Source organism: Silurus meridionalis, chromosome 3, assembly GCF_014805685.1.
Source record: "Silurus meridionalis isolate SWU-2019-XX chromosome 3, ASM1480568v1, whole genome shotgun sequence".
NCBI lineage: Eukaryota > Metazoa > Chordata > Actinopteri > Siluriformes > Siluridae > Silurus > Silurus meridionalis.
In genome coordinates this window covers 8,841,056-8,862,016 of record NC_060886.1, presented here as the reverse complement: position 1 = coordinate 8,862,016, position 20,961 = coordinate 8,841,056, and the positions used below count along the sequence as shown (strand labels likewise).

Below are 20,961 nucleotides of genomic sequence, written 5' to 3'. Positions count from 1 at the left end.
GAGTAACAGAGAGAGGTTGGCATTGTGCGTTTAAAGGGTAAGGCACTTACTGGCTGTGGCGTCCCAAAACTTTATCGATCCGTCTGCATGTCTGCGCAAAGGCAATGAAGAGGTAGGACAAAGAGTAAGTGAACAAGCTTGAATGTGTCCTGATCAGTCTCGGGGTAGCAAGGGGACAGAAAAAAGAAAGCAATAAGAGAGAAAGAGGCTGCGCAGCATGCATGGTCGATATAGCAATTGAATTAAATCTGCCAAATGTGATCCATTTACCAATAAAGCAAACTGGGAGGGCACTTTATTGACTTCATATGAAAAGAAACAAAATCCATACACACTAAGAATCTGGCTATTTCTTACCGCTGACGATTATATGTGTGGTAAGTCAGTTAAATCATAAGTAGAGCACTGTATACGTAAATAAACCAATGTTTCTCTTCATAGTTAACATTATATATATATATATATATATATATATATATATATATATATATATATATATATATATATATATATATATATACCTGGGGTCAACAGTGCAAAGTAATGGGAGTGTTAGAGAAGTGAAGAAAAGAGTGCAGGCAGGGTGGAGTGGGTGGAGAAGAGTGAAAGGAGTGATTTGTGATAGAAGTGTATCTGTAAGAGTGAAAGGGAAAGTTAATAGGACTGTGGTGAGACCTGCGATGTTGTATGGATTAGAGACAGTAGCATTGAGTAAAAGACAGGAGGTGGAGCTGGAGGTAGCAGAGCTGAAGATGTTGAGGTTTTCATTTAGAGTGAAGATGATGGACAGGATTAGAAATAAGTTTATTAGAGGGACAGCGTATGGAGGGCATTTTGGAGACAAGGTGAGGGAGGTGAGATTGAGATGGTTTGGACATGTGCAGAGGAGGGTCATAGGGTATATCGGTAGAAGAATGCTGAGGATGAAGCTGCCAGAGTGGAGGAAAAGAGAAAGGCTAAGGAGGAGGTTTATAGATGTGGTGACAGAAGACATGCAGGTAGATGATTTGAGAAGCAGATGTAGAGGACAGAGTAGTGTGGAGACGGATGATCCACTGGGCCGACCCCTAATGGGAACAACCGAAAGAAGAAGATAAAGATATATATTAGTTAGCAAAGCTAAATATTCCTCCCAAACATATACTTACCCTGTGATAATAATCTCTGGATATGTTTGGGAACCGAGAGTCCATGTGCCTCCACTCACTGGCCATTCCTGACAAGCGAAATGCAAGCAGAGTTAAAAAGCAGTGTAATTATTATCATTACCAACATCCACCCCTAACCACCTTACCCCGGCGTGTAAAATAATGACAACACAGTCATAGAGTGCTGCGTAATTACAAACAAATTTCAAAACGCAGCTTGGTGTTTCAGCCTACAAGGCAGATTAAAAAATACTGGAAATGTAATCAGCAACAAACTGATGTTAACCCTTTCAGACCAGTGCTGGAGTTGATGTTCAGCTTCTTAAACACATTTCAGGAGGGTTTTCTTGGAGTGTGCTTGTGGAGAGCATTAACGTAAACATAAACATTCAACAATACGGGGGTTAGTAAAGTCAGATACTGATGTAGGAGGACATGAGAGGTCTGAGATTCAGTCCAATTCATACCAAAGATTTTGAGGTTAGAGTTTTATAGCAGGCCACTCAAGCTTTGTGCACAGGAGCATTGTCATGCTGGAAAAGGTTTGGGTTGGGGAAGAACCACATATGGCTAAAAAGTCAGGTGAACCAATACTTGTCCATGTAGTGTACAGTAAATATTGACAATGTTTGACTTGTAACATAAGGTGTACCCTAACATTGCATTACAACAGCATTATAAATAAACATTGTGCAAAGAATCCACAAAAATATATATAAAAAATTTTTTACTTTCACAATTCTCATGTCATCACAAGCAATAATCTTAAGAAAAAGCCTTCCTTCTAGATTTTTTTCCTATCTTGATCTTTCCTACAGTACGTTACACACTGCTTTATTGATAGTCATCCTGTTTCATGGTTTGACGTGATGACACGTAGGCATTGCAATAAATGTATATTATTAATTAATTAATTATTAAATATAATTATTAATCATTAATTTAGTGTATGGCTTTTGTCAGTACCAAAATTCTCACTGCTTCTTTACATTATATGGTCAATAGAGAATGACATATTGATTATATTAATTTTATTGAGAAACACAACAGATTGTAATGTTTGTCTGGGTGATGCCAGTGTTTTCTGTCTCAGTGTCCCCGAAGAAAATTAGCGTTGACTTGGAATTCATTCTTATAAGTGGAGTGGTTTTAAAATAAAAATAAATAAACAAATAAATAATCATGTAGGAGTTAAAGAGTTTTTCAGTTAAAAGTACAGGATGTCCAGAATGTCTTTACACATGAATAAAATATATATATTATTTAACAGAATGTCTCCAAAATCTTTCAAGCTTCATTTATATTATATATATTTGGTCAGAAAGCCTTTAATAATGCAATGCCCAGATCAGGAAGCTGTTGCAAGGGTGTGTAAATAGACTTTAACAGGAAACATAAAATCACACGCTGTTACCAGATTGGGAGCTAAAACTGGGAGCTAATTAGGAGTCAAATTAGGAGCTATATTTACAAGAGATGACTCAGTATGTTTTGACAAAGAAATGACAATCATGTATAGGATGCTTTTGCAATTAAACCAGCAATTGGTCGCTCGTCCCAGAACTCATATTCCCACTCTGTATCTAGATCCAGTGTATGTCTTTTTGCACAAACACACACACTCATGTGTACACACTTTCTGCCCTATCTGCCTCTTTAACAGTTATTCCTATCCACTATATGGATCTATCTATCTATCTATCTATCTATCTATCTATCTATCTATCTATCTATCTATCTGTCTGTCTGTCTGTCTGTCTGTCTGTCTGTCTGTCTGTCTGTCTGTCTGTCTGTCTGTCTATTTTTATTTTTATATACCCTCAGACTGAACTGCAATTTCGATTAATGGAATCTTTTCAGACTTGCATATTCTTATATTAATCTTGCATTTAGACATTTCCCCCAAACTTACAGGCAAAAAGGTTATTGTGAAAAGTGTGGTCGTTTACAATAATAACGCTAATAATGCTATAATAATGCTTCAGGCATAAGGACCCTGATTCACTGTAATGTGCTACTGATACCATTCACACATATATGGTGGTCATATTTCTGAATGCGTCAATGTAATTTGCTGTAGGTCTGACCTAACAGCACAAGAAGATTAAAAACACATGTCCAAATGTTCAAATCATCACTCTATATGTCAACAACAAAGACATTCATTGGTACAAAACAATCCCTCAGATGGTGAATGAGTGATGCTTTAGTGCCCTCCCACATGTCCTACACATTCATCTGCACATGGCAGTGAAACGACAATCAATAAAGCCTTCTGAGGTTTGCTGACAAACCTTAGGCAATTTTTTCAAACTTTTTACTTTGCCCTCTTTAACCCAAGATGCTGTACAAGCTTTATATACTATATGAACAAAGGTTTTGGGACATCAGATTTTTTTAACCATATGTGGTTTTTCCTGAAAACTGTTAAACAAACTGTTGGATAGGTTGTAGGCACACACTTGTAAAGGATGTCCTTAGATGCGCTAGCATAATATTTTCTCCTTACTCTTCTTTAGGATCCTAGTGCACGAGCATTGTGCATTGTGCATTGGGACATGAACAGAATGAACAGAAGTAGCTTAGATCATTTACCTTGTGGCTATAGCCAGTCTTTTTGTGTTTTGCTCCTATAGAGTACAGCACTGGGATGATATCAGGTGGACAGTCAGCAAAATAGGCTGTGCAGGTGACTGGGGACTCATGGACATCCATGGGGTAGGGGTTCTCAAAAATTGGGAAACTGGTAAAAACAAACAAAATAAATTGTAGTTTTATAGTTAAGACAATACAATTAAGATAGATTGTTATAATCCTAAGAATGACACACAGTAATCAATTAAGGCTCTGATTAAATGTTTGCATCATCAATTATGAAGCACAAATAAACAATATCAGCTTTGTGATTATGGTCAAATAGGATATAAGCAACAATAAGACTTCTACACTTCTATTTATAAAGCGAAGAATTTCATTAAAACAATGGAGGAAAAAAAAAAGTCAATTATTCACGCATGGTTACTACACATTATGCCCACAGGACTAACATTAACCTAATTAAAAGAAGCCATGGATTTAAACTCCCTAGAGCTCTGATTTACACACAAAAAGCAAAAGGAGTCAAAGCTACTTTGAGGCTGGCTGTTGCACAAAGTACTTATTTCTTTGCAACAGTGCAAAAAAGGGAAATCACCAGCTTCCTCCTAGACGCTTAATTTAAAAGGATAGTAAGAAAAGCAATTAAAACGCATTTCCAAATGTAAACGTTTGTGTTTTAATAATTGTCCTGTAAGTGGCTTTTGCAGCCAAGTAAACAGCTGTTGTTTAGTGTCTCCAGAGCGCAACTTAAAAACACTGCGTGTGCCGGGTTGACCTTCATGTTCATGTTCATGTTCATGTTCATCATGTTTAATTGACACCTGGGGCTGAGACTGAGTGACGGATCGCTTGATAAACTGTCACACACACTTTCGATCATGCTTCGCTCTGCGGTTCTTTATGAACACGTCAATCGCACCGACACGAGTTTCACTGAGATGTTGAGTGGAGGTCCCGAGGTGCGTGAGGGGAGTTACTTACTTGCTTTGTGTAAGATCGACCACGATGAAGTCCTTTTCCAGGAGCACGGCCACCGCGTATGGCTCCTGCACCTCTGTAAGCATGTGCAAAAAGTGTTCCTGAGCACGTAGAAGCCTTGATATATTTTTAGAAAAGGTCACGCTGTGAAACACTTTGCTTTAAAGCGCTATCACTTCAGTGGAACACCAGAAAGTCCACCTTAATCCGGCATTTTTAGCTCTTCTCTTTAATAAAGGTCATTATTTCTATACATTAGATTTTTCTGCATGTTTCACATTGCACTCATAGAGAAAGATTGCTAACAAGTTAAGCCATTGAATTCAACGGTGGGGGGTGGTGGTGGGGTGGGGGTCTGGTGCGTTTAGTGCAAAATGACTCAAGTACTTAAAATGCCTTAAGTACTCAGAGCCCACTCAAACACTTCAACCGTAATTATGAATCGCACTTCGTCTTCGTCGCAATTTCTAGTCACTTCTTACTTCCAGCTTATACCCAATCAAAAGAACGCTTTAGAAAAGTGAAGAAAATGGGGGAAAGCGTGGCACTTCAGTGATGTTCATCATCCTGTGCATTTCCATCCTGTGTACTCTTACAGAGGAACATGATACTGCAGGTCTCATTGAGTTTTCTCTCACAACACAAAGCTGGTCAGTTTTTATTCTTATTATAATCATTAATAAACATTTGCGAAAGCTTGAAGGAGCATGACATCATTTGTCTTGTCGATATAATTCATTACAAGCGTTCATTTCCTCTCACAACCTCTGATGAATATTTAAATGTAACTGCACTTTCGCAAATGTTTCCATATCAGCTACGTGGCCTGCTTTCCATCTCTAGAGGTACATTAAAATCACTTACAGCTTCATTACAAATCCAGTCATTACCTAGCATCAACAATCTTGATTAGATATGTGGGTCACCTTACTTACTTGCTTCATTGAAGACACTAGGAACTCGGTTTGGGTCTAATGAATTGGAAAAACATTTTCTTCTCAACACCACTGGTTTGGAACACCGTTTACGGCATCCACAAATTGCCCTATTCACAAACTGTGTGTCAGGGCTACCTGTGGTTCTTAAGAATGACTCATCTGGACTGCACAACTACATGTAATATTCAGAGAGCAACTTCAGTGCTTTTACCAGTCCAGCTGGCCACAAATTCAACACTTCAGGTGCTAAAGAGACACTGAGGAGTTAGTGATGTATGTTGTTACATTAGAGTGAATGTCAGGTATATCGATATATGTTTATATATGTTTAAATATGTGTCTGAGATTTTGAAACAACTATATGTAGCAATACTTTTCAATTCTTTTAATGAGCAATCAAAGTAAATCTTAATTTATGGTTCCACTGGAAATCTGAGGTAATTAAGAAGCTGCTAAGTAAGATTTCAATGTTTCATCCTATTGCAGATAATTAATGCTGTTTGTGCCACTGTTAATTTCTATTTCTATAGTGTACTCCATTTACAAAGGTCTTTCCACAGCCAAGCATTTTATACAGGATGGAAAGAATAAAAAGACTTTGATGAAATCAATCCGGTTAAATGAAGACAGTTTCTGTTCAAGGAGAGACGGAAATAATTATTCCATAAAGATGCAGAGGAAGTACTGAAAAGGACTTTTGTAATTCATCGCTTAACTGTCATTTTTGCTCGCAACAGAAAGGTGTGTATGTGTGTGGGTGTGTGTTTGTGTGTGGTATGTGCTCGTGCATCACCGTTGAGATAGGGTGTCTCGCAGAGCACGAGGAACTCCACTATGGGATGGTCCATTTCCAGCACTGTGATGGATTTGCCATGCATGATGGTTAGAGTGGGCCTCCTGCCTGCTTTATCATATGACAGGCCTCCAGAGAAGATGACAAAGGGCTCACTGTTTAAACCGAAACAAAAAAGGAAAGAATAAACAGTCGCTTAAATAAACTAGGTTAAAGCTCTATTTATATTCATACAAACAAAAACACTTGCACCCTGGAAAAGAATTATCCAATCATGTGGCTGCAGCAAAGTGCAAAGTCATGCAGATACAAAGCAAGAGCTTCGGTTAATGGTCATATCAAACATCAGCATGGGGAAAATATCAGTTTTGGCAGGGTCCTATAACCATGCCATACAGGTTGTTTTGGGTATTTTAGAAACTGCTAATTTGCAATTTTCACATATAACAGTGTATTGCACTGACGGCCCACTGTCCTCTGATTGGTTGGTCAAAGGGAAACTGTTACAGCCAAGTTCGACTAACGAAAAACGTCTGTAGCACACTGCACACATTAATACATCTGATTTAGACTTTTTTATGCCTACGGAGGAAGAGAAATTGATTTGGTCTCGGACATACTTAAAAATCCATTTTCAAGAAATGGTAAACATCGTGAGGAGGTCGGTCAACCCTGAAGCTAGCTAGTGTGTCTCAGCCCGGGAAAAGGTTTGTTTTATGACCGGTGCAAATTATGAGTATGTATAATGGTAAATAGGTTGTATTTTATTTAAATTGTAATATTTTTGTCATGTTATTTGACAAATATTGATTCTGAACTGCTCCAGATGATGTGGGTGGCACAGTTGTGGTTGTAGTGTAGAGGTTGAGAAATGCCTCTCTCTCTCTATGTAATGCCACACGTTGTTATATTGCGTTTTTGTATAGTATTGATGGTTTCTATAATTGCGACGTGATAGTGGTGGTATTAAGAGGTGGATAAGGTCGGGTAAGTCCCCGCTAAATGCCCAGGTACCAAATGCATGGCCCGCCACTGGTGTATTAAATGCTCCAAACTTCAGCTGTCTAGTTTAGTGTGTTTGTGCCAATCGTAACTTTCTTTTCTGACAAGAGTAGAACCTGATGTTCTAACTTGATGTTGTAGCCCATCTGCCTCAAGGTTTGATATGTTGTTCATTCTAAGATGCTTTTTGAGAAGCAGTACACAGGCTTAGTGGTTAAGATGTTGGACTTTTGATTGCAAAGTCATGAGTTCAAGTCCACTTTGCTGCTACTGCAACCGATCAGTTGTATAATTTTTTTTTTTATGTAAGTCGCTGTGGATAGGGGGCATCTGCCAAAAGCTTTAAATGTAATTGTTATATGCTCACCACAATTGTAAAGAGTGCTTATTTGTCTATGTTGTCCATTGTCTTTTGTCCTGGCTTATTAAGGCATTTGTTAAAGCATTTTCACCCAGAAAAAGAGCATTTTTGTTTGTGTGTGTGTGTGTGTGTGTGTGTGTGTTGGTTTTTGTGGTTTATGTGGACATTTGACCTGATTACGTACCGACATTATGGGGACATTTGGGATTATGGGGACAGGACAGGTGTCCTCATAATTCCCGCACTGTGGCTATATATATCTATACTAGAGGAGCTGAAATTCAAAATTTCAGTCCATGTCCATTATACCACAAACACCGAAACTGACTTAACACAGTGTAACTTTGGAATTTCGTAGTGCGCCCTGTAGCCCGGAGCCGGTACTGCAATCCGTTCACACATGTGTGAAAATTTGAGCCTTCTGATTGGCTAGCGCTGATTGCCATTTTTCGTTCTGTGATTGGCTGAGACCTACGTCAATTATCCTACGTGTTCCTTTTAAGGGCGGAGTTTCATTAGACTCGGTTTGCCAACACATTGAACAGCCATTATCCAGCCCTTTAAAAGCCAGGTATGATTATAAAGTTCATAAACTTAATGAGTAGACTATTGATATATTCCAAGAGCTCGGTTCCTTGTTGTAAATTAATGTTGTAAGAAATATTTCATTGGAATCTGGAGATTGGGGTGAATTTAGCCTTAAGAATGCATAAATTAAAGCTGGCTAGTTAGCAACATTATCAATGGTTAGTTTTAAAACCTGAGTTGAATAACTAATTACTGATAAATCTTGTACCGAATGCGCACTGTATAAATTTGGGTTTAGTGCGTTTGGCCGAATTAAAATGAAGGAAATGTCTGTATGTTAGCATGGATGCTAGCTAATAATAGTCAGTGCTGATAGCCGCTAGCCGCTAGCTGATAGCCGCGCATCCTCGCTGACTCTTTAAACGCGTTCGCTCCGGCCACAGAGCGCGTGCAGTGTTGTAAGGTGAGCTGCTGGGCATACAGCACCCGGACTGCTTATAAACTACTGAGAACTGCTTTTAATTATTTTATTTATTATAAGGCTGTATGCTATTTAATGTCGCTAGAACATCACTTCCGGTTAGCGCGTGCAGTGTTGTAAGGTGAGCTGTTGTACACACAGCACCGGACTGCTTACAAACTACTCAGAACTGCTTTTAATTGTTATTATTTTGTTTATTATAAGGCTGTATGCTATTTAATGTCACTAGAACATCACTTCCGGTTAGCGCGTGCGACCGGAAACAGCTGAGTGCGTGCGGCGCGGGAGTTACATGGCTGAGTTTGGAGCGGTGGTGAGGGTCTGAGTGTGAGATAGAGATGATGGTACAGTGTGTAAACACTGCTGTATCACTGTGAGGGTGTAAATAACCCCTGATACTCTTCACTCATAACTCAGTAATACTGTAGTCAGAAGTAAAGCAGAATGAACACATCAGAAGTCTGATATCTTTGAGTGTCAGTGTGATGGAGAGTTTAAATCCCAGCTCTCCTCAGCATTGTCCCATGCTCTATCACTGGACATGTTTTACATAAACACCACTTATATTAACAATTTAAGGTTTTAGTTTAAATAAACACTCATTTCTGTGGGGAAGAACGGCATCATTTTAACATGGCTGAGATGAAGCGCAGAAGAAGAAAAGAACATCCAAAGCAGGAGGCGGAGTATTACACATCTGCTGGGAAAGACAAACCTGGAAATATATAAATTCAGATAAAGGTAAGGGTCCATTCACACATGCCATCCTATGTTCCTTTTGACCTAGACTGCTTTCATTAACAGACAGGGCATTAGGATAAAACTGGTGTGAAGTTCACGACTGGATTAATATTTCATTTTTTCTTATTCAGGGTGTGGAGTATTCAGTTCAGTCCCTTTTGATGAGGGAGACCTCTTTAACCTCGCAACAGCAGACACTCTGGCAATCATCGAACACAGTAAACAGGTAATATATATTTTTTTACAGTTGTGAAATTATATTGAGCTCTTATTATATCTTATAAATCTGTATGTACTGTGTATGCCTGAGACCTGTTTCATTGTATATCAGGGCTTTAGTGATTTACATGTGTTTTGTGTTTATTGGCGTGTGTATGTAACAGACATGGTTTAGCAGTACACTGGGTATATGGGGACGTTGTTGTAATGTGATAGTCAATGTACATAAGCAGCTGTGTGTATAGTGTCTGACAGAAACCTGGTCTCGAGGGACTTCACTTTATAAAGTTATTGTATGAGCACCATTAACTTTATTAAATTAATTTCTCTTAAATTTGCATCTTATAGATGTAGACTTACTGACTATTGTACTTCCTTATCCCTCAGAGGTAAGGGTTTGTTACAGAAGCACCAAATAGCAGATGTGACCTGGGTGATTGTATATCATGAGAACAAAAGTGACCCAAATATTATAGTATAGTTAAGGCAGCAATGTTCTTGCTGGGTGTAAATAATATACCATATATACAGTGTGCTTTGCTAATGTACTGTATATACAGTGCATAAAATCACCCCAAAAGCCTGACATAGACCTTATAGAGTATCTGTAAAATGCAATAGTAAAGGAAGTGGCAGATTGTTGTTGCTCTAATAAAAATAAAAGGAATATTTGTTGATTCAATCTTGGTGGAAACTACTGGAATTTTCACAGAAACAGTTTTATGCATAGTCATTTGTAGAACTAGCAGTTCTGCAAAACCTAGTATGTCGGACTAAATACTAAGACCTTGTTTGCGATTGTTAATAATACAATTGCTGGTGATCCAAATGCTTTTTTTTTAAATATTTCTAAACATACCAATCTGTTTTAAATTAAATGTTTTGTGTAAAACTTAGTTTTATGTATCTTTTGAAATTAATGTCTTGGTTTGATATGGTTGCTAATGCAGTAAAATTAATTGCATTAAAATGTGACTTAAGTATCAAATACATTCTAGGGCTACTTAATGTTTATAACAAATGTGAGAAAGATTTCTTGTTTCTGTTTTTAGAATGTAGCTGAAAACATTAGAGGTTACTGCAGTAGATGAGTTGGAGGCTGCTGATCCAGGAGAAGAGTGAGAAAAGGTAATTTATAAAAATCATATTCTGATTATTTATTCCCAAAATGTTGCAGGTACTTTGCATTGTTTTAGTATGTTTTTATCAGTACGTATTGTCTCTCTTAGTCACTGGGAGAGATTGACTGGATGGGTGAACACTATCTGTGAACCATGTCTTGAGATCAAAATGACTGAGATTTTGTGTGCAGTTTTAGGTGCTGGGGTTAGGATTGAGTTAGTCTGTGTGTATGTAGTGTGTATGGCTGAGACCTGTTTTATGAGAACACTGTGTCTAATAAGGACATGCATAGACCATCATGTAAGAGTCCTCTACCAAAGGAGTATTAGTGTGTCCGTGTGTTTGACAAATACATGGTATATCAGGGCTTTAGTGATGTACATGTTTAGTGTTTATCTGAGTGTATATGGAACAGACATGGTTTAGCAGTACACTGGGTATATGGGGACGTTGTCAATGTACATAAGCAGCTGTGTGTATAGTGTCTGACAGAAACCTGGTCTCGAGGGACTTCACTTTATAAAGTTATTTTATGAGCACCATTAACTTTATTAAATTAATTTCTCTTAAATTTGCATCTTATAGATGTAGACTTACTGACTATTGTACTTCCTTATCCCTCAGAGGTAAGGGTTTGTTACAGAAGCGCCACATAGCAGATTTGTTGTACCTTGTAGTAATGTGATAGTCAATGTACATCATCAGCTGTGTGTATAGTGTCTGACAGAAACCTGGTCTCGAGGGACTTCACTATAAAGTTATTGTATGAGCACCATAAACTTTATTAAATTAATTTCTTTAAATTTGCATCTTATAGATGTAGACTTACTGACTATTGTACTTCCTTATCCCTCAGAGGTAAGGGTTTGTTACAGAAGCACCACATAGCAGATGTGACCTGGGTGATTGTATATCATGAGAACAAAAGTGACCCAAATAGATTATAGTTAATGCATCATGCGTATTATTATATTGCTGGGTGTCAATTATATGGGTGCAAATTAATAGAGAGCCAAAAGATTATGAAAAGTAAAAAAATATTTATATATTGTTAATTATGTCCAAATGATAGTCCAAATGTGTTAACCTGGTTAAGAAGATGCTACAGCCAGGCTTACATTGTCTGATTTTTGGAATAACTCCAATATTTTACTGCTGTCTGTACATCAGATAGTCAGTGGAATGCGGCGTAAATTTGAAACGTTAGTGAAGCTAAATGTATGTTTAAAATCAAAAATGCTTTGAGAATCTAATTGGTTTGTGTCCAGCCTAAAGGGAGGTAATAGCCATTAAAATATCCCTGGACAGGTCCATATAAAAGCATTTAGTTTTGTCTATTTTAGATTACCATTGTAAAGGGCCAATCTAAGCCTAAGAAACAGGATTCAAAAGAACTTTGTGAAAAGACAAAAAAGTAAGGTTGCCTGATAGACATTATTTTTGTCATAAGAAATTCTGTTAAATAATTATAAACTGAGTATTTGTTTTGGTTATGTTTTTAAATATGTACTGAACAGTATCTTACAATAACAAAAACAGTTCTTGAACAAAAGAAAATATGACAAAGGTTTATATTGATAATTTGTATATCATATTACTGTTCAGTAGAATATACAAAAACCTTGTTATTTTATCACCTCAGCTTTGAAATTAAAGGTATGCATTTAAATTGTAAAATTGAGTCCTTGATATGTCCTGTGTAGAATTAGGCTAGTATTAAGGCATCAAGATAAATTGGTGAAAATCTTTAATGTTATGATTATTCAAATCGATGAGCTTTTAGTTACAAACGAAACATACAGTAGTATTAATTTTTGCATCTGCTTTTAAGATAAACTCAACATTGATGCTAGTGATGGAAGTGACTCTGAGAGTGGGGCTGATGCTGCGAATTTGGATGCTTCCCTGAAGACACCAGCACAGATCAGTAGGTTTTCTAACCTGTTCTAACCATGTTTAATATGCGCCATAATATGTCAGTCCACACTGCTAATGTACTCAATGATGATTTCTTTTTTACAGGGATGTGAAGCAATCGGACACCAGAAGAGGAAAATGGTTTGCGTTGCATTTTTTTAGGTTATGATTTTTCAGGATTTTTCAGGACACTTTTTTCAATATATTAATTAGCAATAAGAATTTATATTACAAAAGGTAACATTATTCACATTTATTTGCTATTTATAGTCCTAAACAAACCTCTGCCATCATACCTCTTTCACTTACTGTCTGTGGTTATGTTTGCATACACTCATTGATACAATTGAGTTCTTTCGATGTCCCATCTACATTTATGGCAATAGCAAAAGCTTTGGAGTTCCCATCAAGAAATGTACACACCAGGCATAACGTTATGATCTTATAACGTTATGACTAGTGATTGAATAACACTAGCTCTTTATTATGGCAGCTGATCGTGGGTGGGATTTATTAGGATTGTAATTAGCTTTACAATTTTCCTCATTTTAAATTGGTTTAAGTGTCTTTATGTAATTCATTTGTATATCTAGCTCTCTGCAAGCTTTATATAACACTGAGCATTTTGGAGATTTCACTATGCACTAAACATTCAAATATCTAAACATCTTGGTTATCAAATTTCATTTATAATGGGTTTTTTGGTTAGTTTGTTTATGAATATTTTGCAGAGACTAAAAAAACTCTAAAAAGAAGTCCCGAAAACTACAAGGAAAGGACTTGTTCTTTTAAGTCACTGATGTCTTGATAGTGCACCATGCTGTCAAGTCTGTGTTTGTGTGTGTCAGAGGGCCAATAAAACATGCCTGTCCCTTCAATACTGTGTGATGTCTTGTTTGTGTATTGTTAAAACCAATGTCCTGATAAAGCCCGTATGTCCTTACAAACACTATTTTTGTCAGAAGGCGGGACATTCCGAGCAGGTCCTCATATACAACCATAATGTCAGGTCTTTATATAAATTGTTTAAATTTGTGTAAAGTAATTCTGAAGTGAAATTTGTTTTCCTCAGAGCTGATTAGATTTTTTGACATTTGTAGCATCACTGTAGCACAAGGGGAAGGGTGGGTACCTTTAAACCATGGTACAACTTGTTTACCAGGCAAAGTCCACCTAATACATAAAAAACAGTATGTGTGTGTGTTTGTGTGTGTGTGTGTTTGTGTGTTTGTGTATGGTTGTAAGTTCCATAAGATCAGTAGTGCCTGAAATGCTCCAACAAGATATTTTAGCACCAACAACCATGAAATAATATTTGATGTAAGCATTAAATAAAGCACTTAACTCTTATCTACATCATTATTTTTTTGCAATGTACTGCTCTCACACAAATGGCAAATTAAACGGTAAAGGTGTTACTATTAAAATGGCCGGGTGTAACACAACAACATTCCCATATTGTAGTAAAAAAAATTATGTAAATATTAAGTGAAACTCTTTATATGTGCCTATAAATGTTAATGGAATGTACTGGTGTCGAAAACAAATTTTTGATTAGAGTGTACAGGTCTACAGGTGTTTCTATTAAAGTGTCCAGGGCGTGTATATTCCCATAGTTATGTCTTATCATAATTTACTGCACAATGGAGACAGTATTTGTTGATGTCTGTCTCCCTGGCTCAGCTCTCAGTGCTGCTGAAACGCCTCTGCCTCATTAAATGTGACAGGGATTTAAGTGAGTAATTGATACCGTTAGTACAGTCGAGTCTTGATGGCGTATACTACTCTGAATTTACAGGTTCAATCACGCTGAGAAACAAAAGCTGCAAAACACCTTGCTGTAACATTCTATGACCCTCATGTGACCCTGAGATGAAAATCCTCACAAAATATCCTAACCACATTCACAAGCTTTTTCAAATGGAGAATCTCATTATAGCACAGCTCCCCAAACTCATTCAATCTCTAACAACCTTCTCTCGATTTAATACAACCACAGACTGAACTTATAATTCTCTTTGACAGCAAGCTTGACATTTCCCAAAGCACAAAAACACACACTTCAGTTGTAGGCAAAACCCAAATCCAACACCTTGTAATGTGAAACCGTACCGTTTTACAGTGACAGTAAATAATAAAAAAAAGCAGCATAACACAATCAGATCAGCTATTAAAGCAGGAGGAGGCCGATTTCAAAGTTTACGAGCTTGCATCAGAATCAGGCAGGGATAAAAGAAAATGCGGCTTATAGTGCATCTCCTGAGAGGGGAAAACATGCATTTCAAGCCAGCACAGGGAGTTTTAAAGTGTCTCGTGACAAAATAAAACAGCAGGAAGAATCTTGAGTAGGAGGCAAATACATCTGCCTCTCACTATGTGCACGCATAAATCCCCAAAATGACACACAAACAATATATCCCATGATTCACTGGCTGCTAAAACTCTGTGTGTGCAGCATATAATACGCAAGCTCAGGACTTCTCATTGTGAGCTGCCGGAAAATCTGCTGCAGGTCCATTTCTGTTCAAAAAGTAACAGTAAAACAATGGAAATGTGGCATTAACCTTGACAGTGTTCTTTAAGGTTTTATTTAGTAAATTGCTCTAAATGTTCATATCTATATGTATGATTACATTTGCTTGAAATGGAAAACATGGAACATTCCCCAAACTTGTGAATAAACAACTTCTTTTTCATTCACAAAACATTAAATACACTATATGGATAAAAGTGTTGGCACACCTTACTTTTCCAGTCATATGTGGTTCTTCTCCAAAACTTTCTTTCGGCTTTTCCCGTTAGTCGCCATAGCGGATCATCCGCATGTTTGATTTGGCACTTTTTACGCTGGATGCCCTTCCTAACGCAACCCTCCCCATTTATATGGGCTTGGGACCGGCACTAAGGCTTGTGCAACCCTAATGGCTGGGGTTGGTTCCTGACCGATCGAACCCGGCCGCAGCGGTGAGAGCGCCGCATCCTAACCACTAGACCACCAGGGAACCACAAAATTGGAGGCACACAATTGTATAGTATGTCTTTGGATGTACTAGCATAATATTTTCCCTTCACTTGAACTAAGAGGCCCAAACCTGCTCCAGCATGACAATGATCCTGTGCACAAAGCCAGCTCCTTGATTTACATTGGTTGTAGTGGAACAGCTCTGACCTCAACCCCATTAAAGACCTTTGGGATGAATTGGAACGCTGACTGCACCCCAGCCCTTCTCACATCACCTACATCAGTACCTTACTTTACTTAAGCCCTTGTGTCTGAATGAGCACAAATCTCCACAAGCACACTCCAAAATCTTTCCAGAAGTGTAGCGAGTTATTATAATAGCAAATGGGGACTAATTGTGGATGGGATGTTTATATGCACATATGAATCTTATGGTCAGATGTCCAGAAAACTGTTGTACATATAGTGTAGCACTTTGAAGAAATAAACTCCTAAACGTCTACTGCTCTACTACTCTAATGGCCACAACCAGAACTTTCTAAAAATGCTGACTAATAACCTTAAAACAATAATGTATTTCCAACATCATGCATGTTTTACATGAATAGCAACCTACTGAAATAATATTTTACCTTCATTTTTTGTTACATCTACAAATATCCACAAATTTCACTGAACGCTTTGGGAATTTGTTATCAGACTGAGATGCTCATACCAGCACTGCTGTGTACAATGGTGTCCTTCCATCAGCAGTTTCTTATTTGTTTCAATTACTTCCTGTGAAAACGCTCCAATAATGTGAAGAACATTCATTTCTAAATGACAAAAGTGCTAGCTAAGATTTTAAAAATGAATGAAAGTGATTTTTTTTGGAACCCCCAGTAGTAGGTTTCACCCTGTGCAATAAAACGCAGCAAGGCTATTAAAAACAGCTTACTATTTTCAGAATGTTGAGCCAGGTTGTATAGCAGCATGTAAAAAGATATATTTTTTTTGTGGAGCTCTCAAAGATAGTGTTTAGTTTGGACAGCCAAAGTAAACCACTGATGATATAGTAATGGTGTGTTTGGGTCTTTGTGTGATTTGGCGTTTACCTGTTTCTGCAGGTCTTGTACTCCACCTTGAGAATCGGCTTGCATGATTCTTTTCTGCCGTCTCGCTGAGATTTACCTAAATTATCATGTGGGCAAAGAGGAAGAGAAAGAGGCATGTTAGAGCATCTGAAATAGGATCTGCTCACTCCTGTCTCACACACTTTGAAACTCAAAACACATTTTGTCCTCCAGCATGGGTTCCTGGTGGGGGGAGGCCATGCAGGCACTCCAGCATTCTTATATTGCTGGGAGATGATTCACGTTTGTCAGCTGAAGCATTAACGTGTGTATGTGGTGTATGTGAGTGAGTGTGTGTGTGTGTGTGTGGTCTAAGTGTGACTCCACTCCACTCTATAAATTAAACACTAAAAGCCTACTGACAAATTAGGGGATCTATCCTATGAAATGTACATTTACATTCATGGCAGACAGCAGATGCCCTTATCCAGAACGACTTACAACTGAGCAGGTGAGGCTCAAGGGCCCAGAAGTGGCAGCTTGGTGGTGGGATTTGAACTTGTGATCTTTCGATCCAAAGTCCACTGCCTTAACCACTGAGCAACCACCTCTCATATTATACTATGTTGCTGAATTCCATAAAATATACTAGAATTGAGGGTTCTTACACAAAATGTTTTTATTAGAAGTCAAAAATAGATAACAAAAAAGTCCAAATAAAGAAGTGAGTATGCTGTTTTTTTCATGACTTCATGCATTATGTAATTTTTTGCACTTACACTTGTATATACACATCCATTCATCCATCTATCCATCTATCCATCTATCTATCTATCTATCTATCTATCTATCTATCTATCTATCTATCTGTCTGTCTGTCTCTCTGTCTGTCTGTCTATCTATTTGTCTGTCTGTCTGTCTGTCTGTCTGTCTGTCTGTCTGTCTGTCTGTCTGTCCACAGTCTATGTACAAAAGTATTGGGACACCTGACTTTTCAAGCCATATGTGGTTCTTCTCCAAACCCTTACCACAAAGTTGGATGTAGAGAATTGTATATAATGTCTTTGGATTCAGAAACATTTAATATTTGCTTCACCAAACTAGGAGACCCACACCTCCAGCATGACAATGCCCAGCTCCATGAAGATTTGGTAATCATGAGATGGAATGAAAGATCATGAGTCGCCTGCTATAGAGTTCTGACCTCAACACTATTGAACACCTTTGGGAGAAATTAGACTTGAACTGACTGCACCCCAGGCTTCCTTACCCTACATCAATCTACTAATGCCCTTCTTTACAAATTCCTCTTCTTCATTTTGATTTGATGTGCTTAAAATATTTGATATGTCAATATAAAATGTGGTTTTGTTCTCATGTGCAGTAATCAAACATGTTAAAATTTGTGTAAAAAGAGTGTATTGGAAATCTTTAGTTTGCAGCAGATGAAAGATGTGCTATATGAGTATGTCCATTTGGAATGCGTGAGACACTGAGGCTCTATTCCCGGAAATGTGCTTAAAGCATTTAAGAAAAGCCGTAAAGAAAGGGCCAGAAGGCGGTGTTTCGTTTGTGAAAGTGCTGCTTCACCATGAGGGAAGGTGATTTGGAAGGGTTTGGCTGTGTTTCTTAGGTTCCACATGGTGAGACTTCCGTCAGAGTGACTGCACATGAACTGCCGTCCTTCATGATGCCAGCTAACTGAGTGGATTGCCTAGAGAGAGAAAACAGGGAAAAGAGAGAGAGAGAGAGAGAGAGAGAGAGAGAGAGAGAGAGAGAGAGAGAGAGAGAGAGAGAGAGATATTTAAACTTATATTTGGATTTTTAAGCTTCCTCATATGGACAAGCATAAATGAGCACATAACACTAAGAAAAAACAAATGCACACACACTCAGGGTTGGGCAAACATGCATCAGAATGTATTTTAAAATAAAAAATAAAATACCAAATACCTTACCTCAAATTGTATCAAAATAAACTACAAAATACAGCAGCCACAACATGTATAAAAAAAAACCTACAGAATCTTACTGTCACAATGGACCATGAAATTTCTTCAAAACCTTCCATCAATTTGCCTGTTTGATCTGTTCCTTCACCATTACACTGATTCAGTTGATTTGTTTGATAGCAACAGCTTTTCTCTGCTCAGGTCGTGCAATAAATCTGACATATGCAACCAGTTAACAGATGAAATATTCACATACATAATCCCTGTGATTGCCCAGATGAAGATTAGTTTTAAAGTAGCCAACAGTTCAATGTTGAACAGTTTGTGAATGACTCATAATTGTATCCTAATTTAGTTACTTAGTGTTTGGTAATGAAGAGCTACTTTACATCAGCAACAACAACTCAATGACAAACAAGTCATTCCTAAGAAGACAACCTGCATTCATAGCGTCTAGTTTCTAAATAATTAATAATTAGATTTTTTATTATAAATATAATAATATATTATGAGTCAGGCAGTCATTCATGCAATGGTCCTTCATGATCCTACTAAACAGCTACTTTAATTAGAGTACAATATTCAGCAATCAAATATTTATTTTGATTAATCATTGGACTTACTGGGAAGCTGGCAGTCTGCACATTTCTTACTTTAACCACCTTCTACCATTTGGATCAATTTTCTGCTCTCAACAAGTCTGGCCAAACTACTGAGTAGGCACCAATCAGAGGCTGCATTTTTATGATGTAATCATTAAGATTTCTTACAAAGTATTTTACAGTGTTTTAAAACTACAAAACTACAAAACACTAATGTCATTTGATACAAACTATGAAGCCTTTTTCATCAATTGTATCAAATACAAATGACTAAATCCTATTTTATATTTGAAATAAGTAATTGAAATACATGTGTCATAAATACTGCCTGCCCCTGCACACACTGACAGGAAGAAAGGCAGAATAGACAGAGATAGAGGATTCACATTGAGTGCATGTGGAGGTATTAAAAGCCCAAGAATGACAAGCCAGTAAGCAGACAACACAATCAAACAATAAGATCCAGATAGTGATACTGCAACTAAAATGTCTCTGTCCAGCTTGAGAAGTAAAGACTCGATAACACTCCACATCTAATTACAGAGCCATCATCTACAGAGCCATACCTCTATTAAATGTACTCTGTCTATACACCCTTTTAGAATCTGTAAACAAAAAGAGATCCTCAAAATGCAACGCACAAACAGACTGAAGAAATTGATCTAGAACATTATTTAGGAATTGGATTGGCATTAGCTTAAAATGTTATCTGCTTATGATTATCATTCACCACAAAAAAAAAAGACATTTATTAAGATGTATCTATAGGCTGAAGAAACCTAGCTAGCTAAACATGTCAATCACAATCAAATCCTCAGTAACAATCTGACTTAGCTACACTATATGGACAAAAGATTTAGACACCTGATCATTAGATTAATATGTGCTTTGTTGAACATAACATTCCACATTAAGTCCCCATTTGCTGTTATGCCTTCACTCTTCTGGGAAGATGTTCCACTAGATTTTTTTTGGGTGTACTTATAGAGATTTGTGCTTATTTAGCTACAAGGGTGTTGGTAAAATCATGTAGTGATGTAGGTGATGTAAGGAGGCCTGGGGTGCCTTCAGAGTTCCAATTCACCCCAAAGGTGTTCATTAGGGTTGCGGTCAAAGCTCTATAGCAGCCCACTCAAGATTTTCAATTCCGACCCATGTTAACCATTTCTTAATCAAGCTGGCTTTGTGCATTGTCATGCTAGAACAGGTTTAAGTCAAGGGCAGGGGAAATTGAATGCTACTTCAACCAAATACACCACCTATAAAATTGTGTATCTTTAACTTTGAGGTAAAAGTTTGGGGAAAAAAAGCACAATCGGAATAGTCAAGTGTCCTAATACTTTTGTCCATACAGTGTAACTAGTAACAAGTTTCTTGGTGTATATTTGCGGTTTGTTAATGCATTATAAATTAAGCATGCTAGCTAATTAGTTAATATGTTAAAAAAAAAAAAAACAATAAAAATGATTACAGAAATTTTACTACTACACAAAGGTTTCCAAGACAAATACCCACAGAAACCATCAGCTGTTAACCATTAAAGCCATTACCAAATAGTTTCCATTAC

At 37.4% G+C, this 20,961-nt stretch overlaps 1 protein-coding gene across 9 annotated transcripts in view; it reads right to left on the bottom strand.

The window, feature by feature from the left end:
- Nucleotides 1-20,961, bottom strand: part of stxbp5l (syntaxin binding protein 5L) — a 140,107-nt gene that overhangs the window by 36,032 nt on the left and 83,114 nt on the right. For all 9 annotated transcript variants that reach the window (XM_046843837.1, XM_046843846.1, XM_046843857.1 and 6 more), the window contains exons 8-14: nt 18,431-18,554; nt 16,883-16,958; nt 6,456-6,610; nt 4,728-4,800; nt 3,744-3,891; nt 1,149-1,216; nt 51-91 (exon numbers count right to left, since the gene is read on the bottom strand). In XM_046843837.1, coding sequence (XP_046699793.1) covers nt 51-91; nt 1,149-1,216; nt 3,744-3,891; nt 4,728-4,800; nt 6,456-6,610; nt 16,883-16,958; nt 18,431-18,554 — 685 coding nt within the window. The remainder of the gene's footprint in view (nt 1-50; nt 92-1,148; nt 1,217-3,743; nt 3,892-4,727; nt 4,801-6,455; nt 6,611-16,882; nt 16,959-18,430; nt 18,555-20,961) is intronic.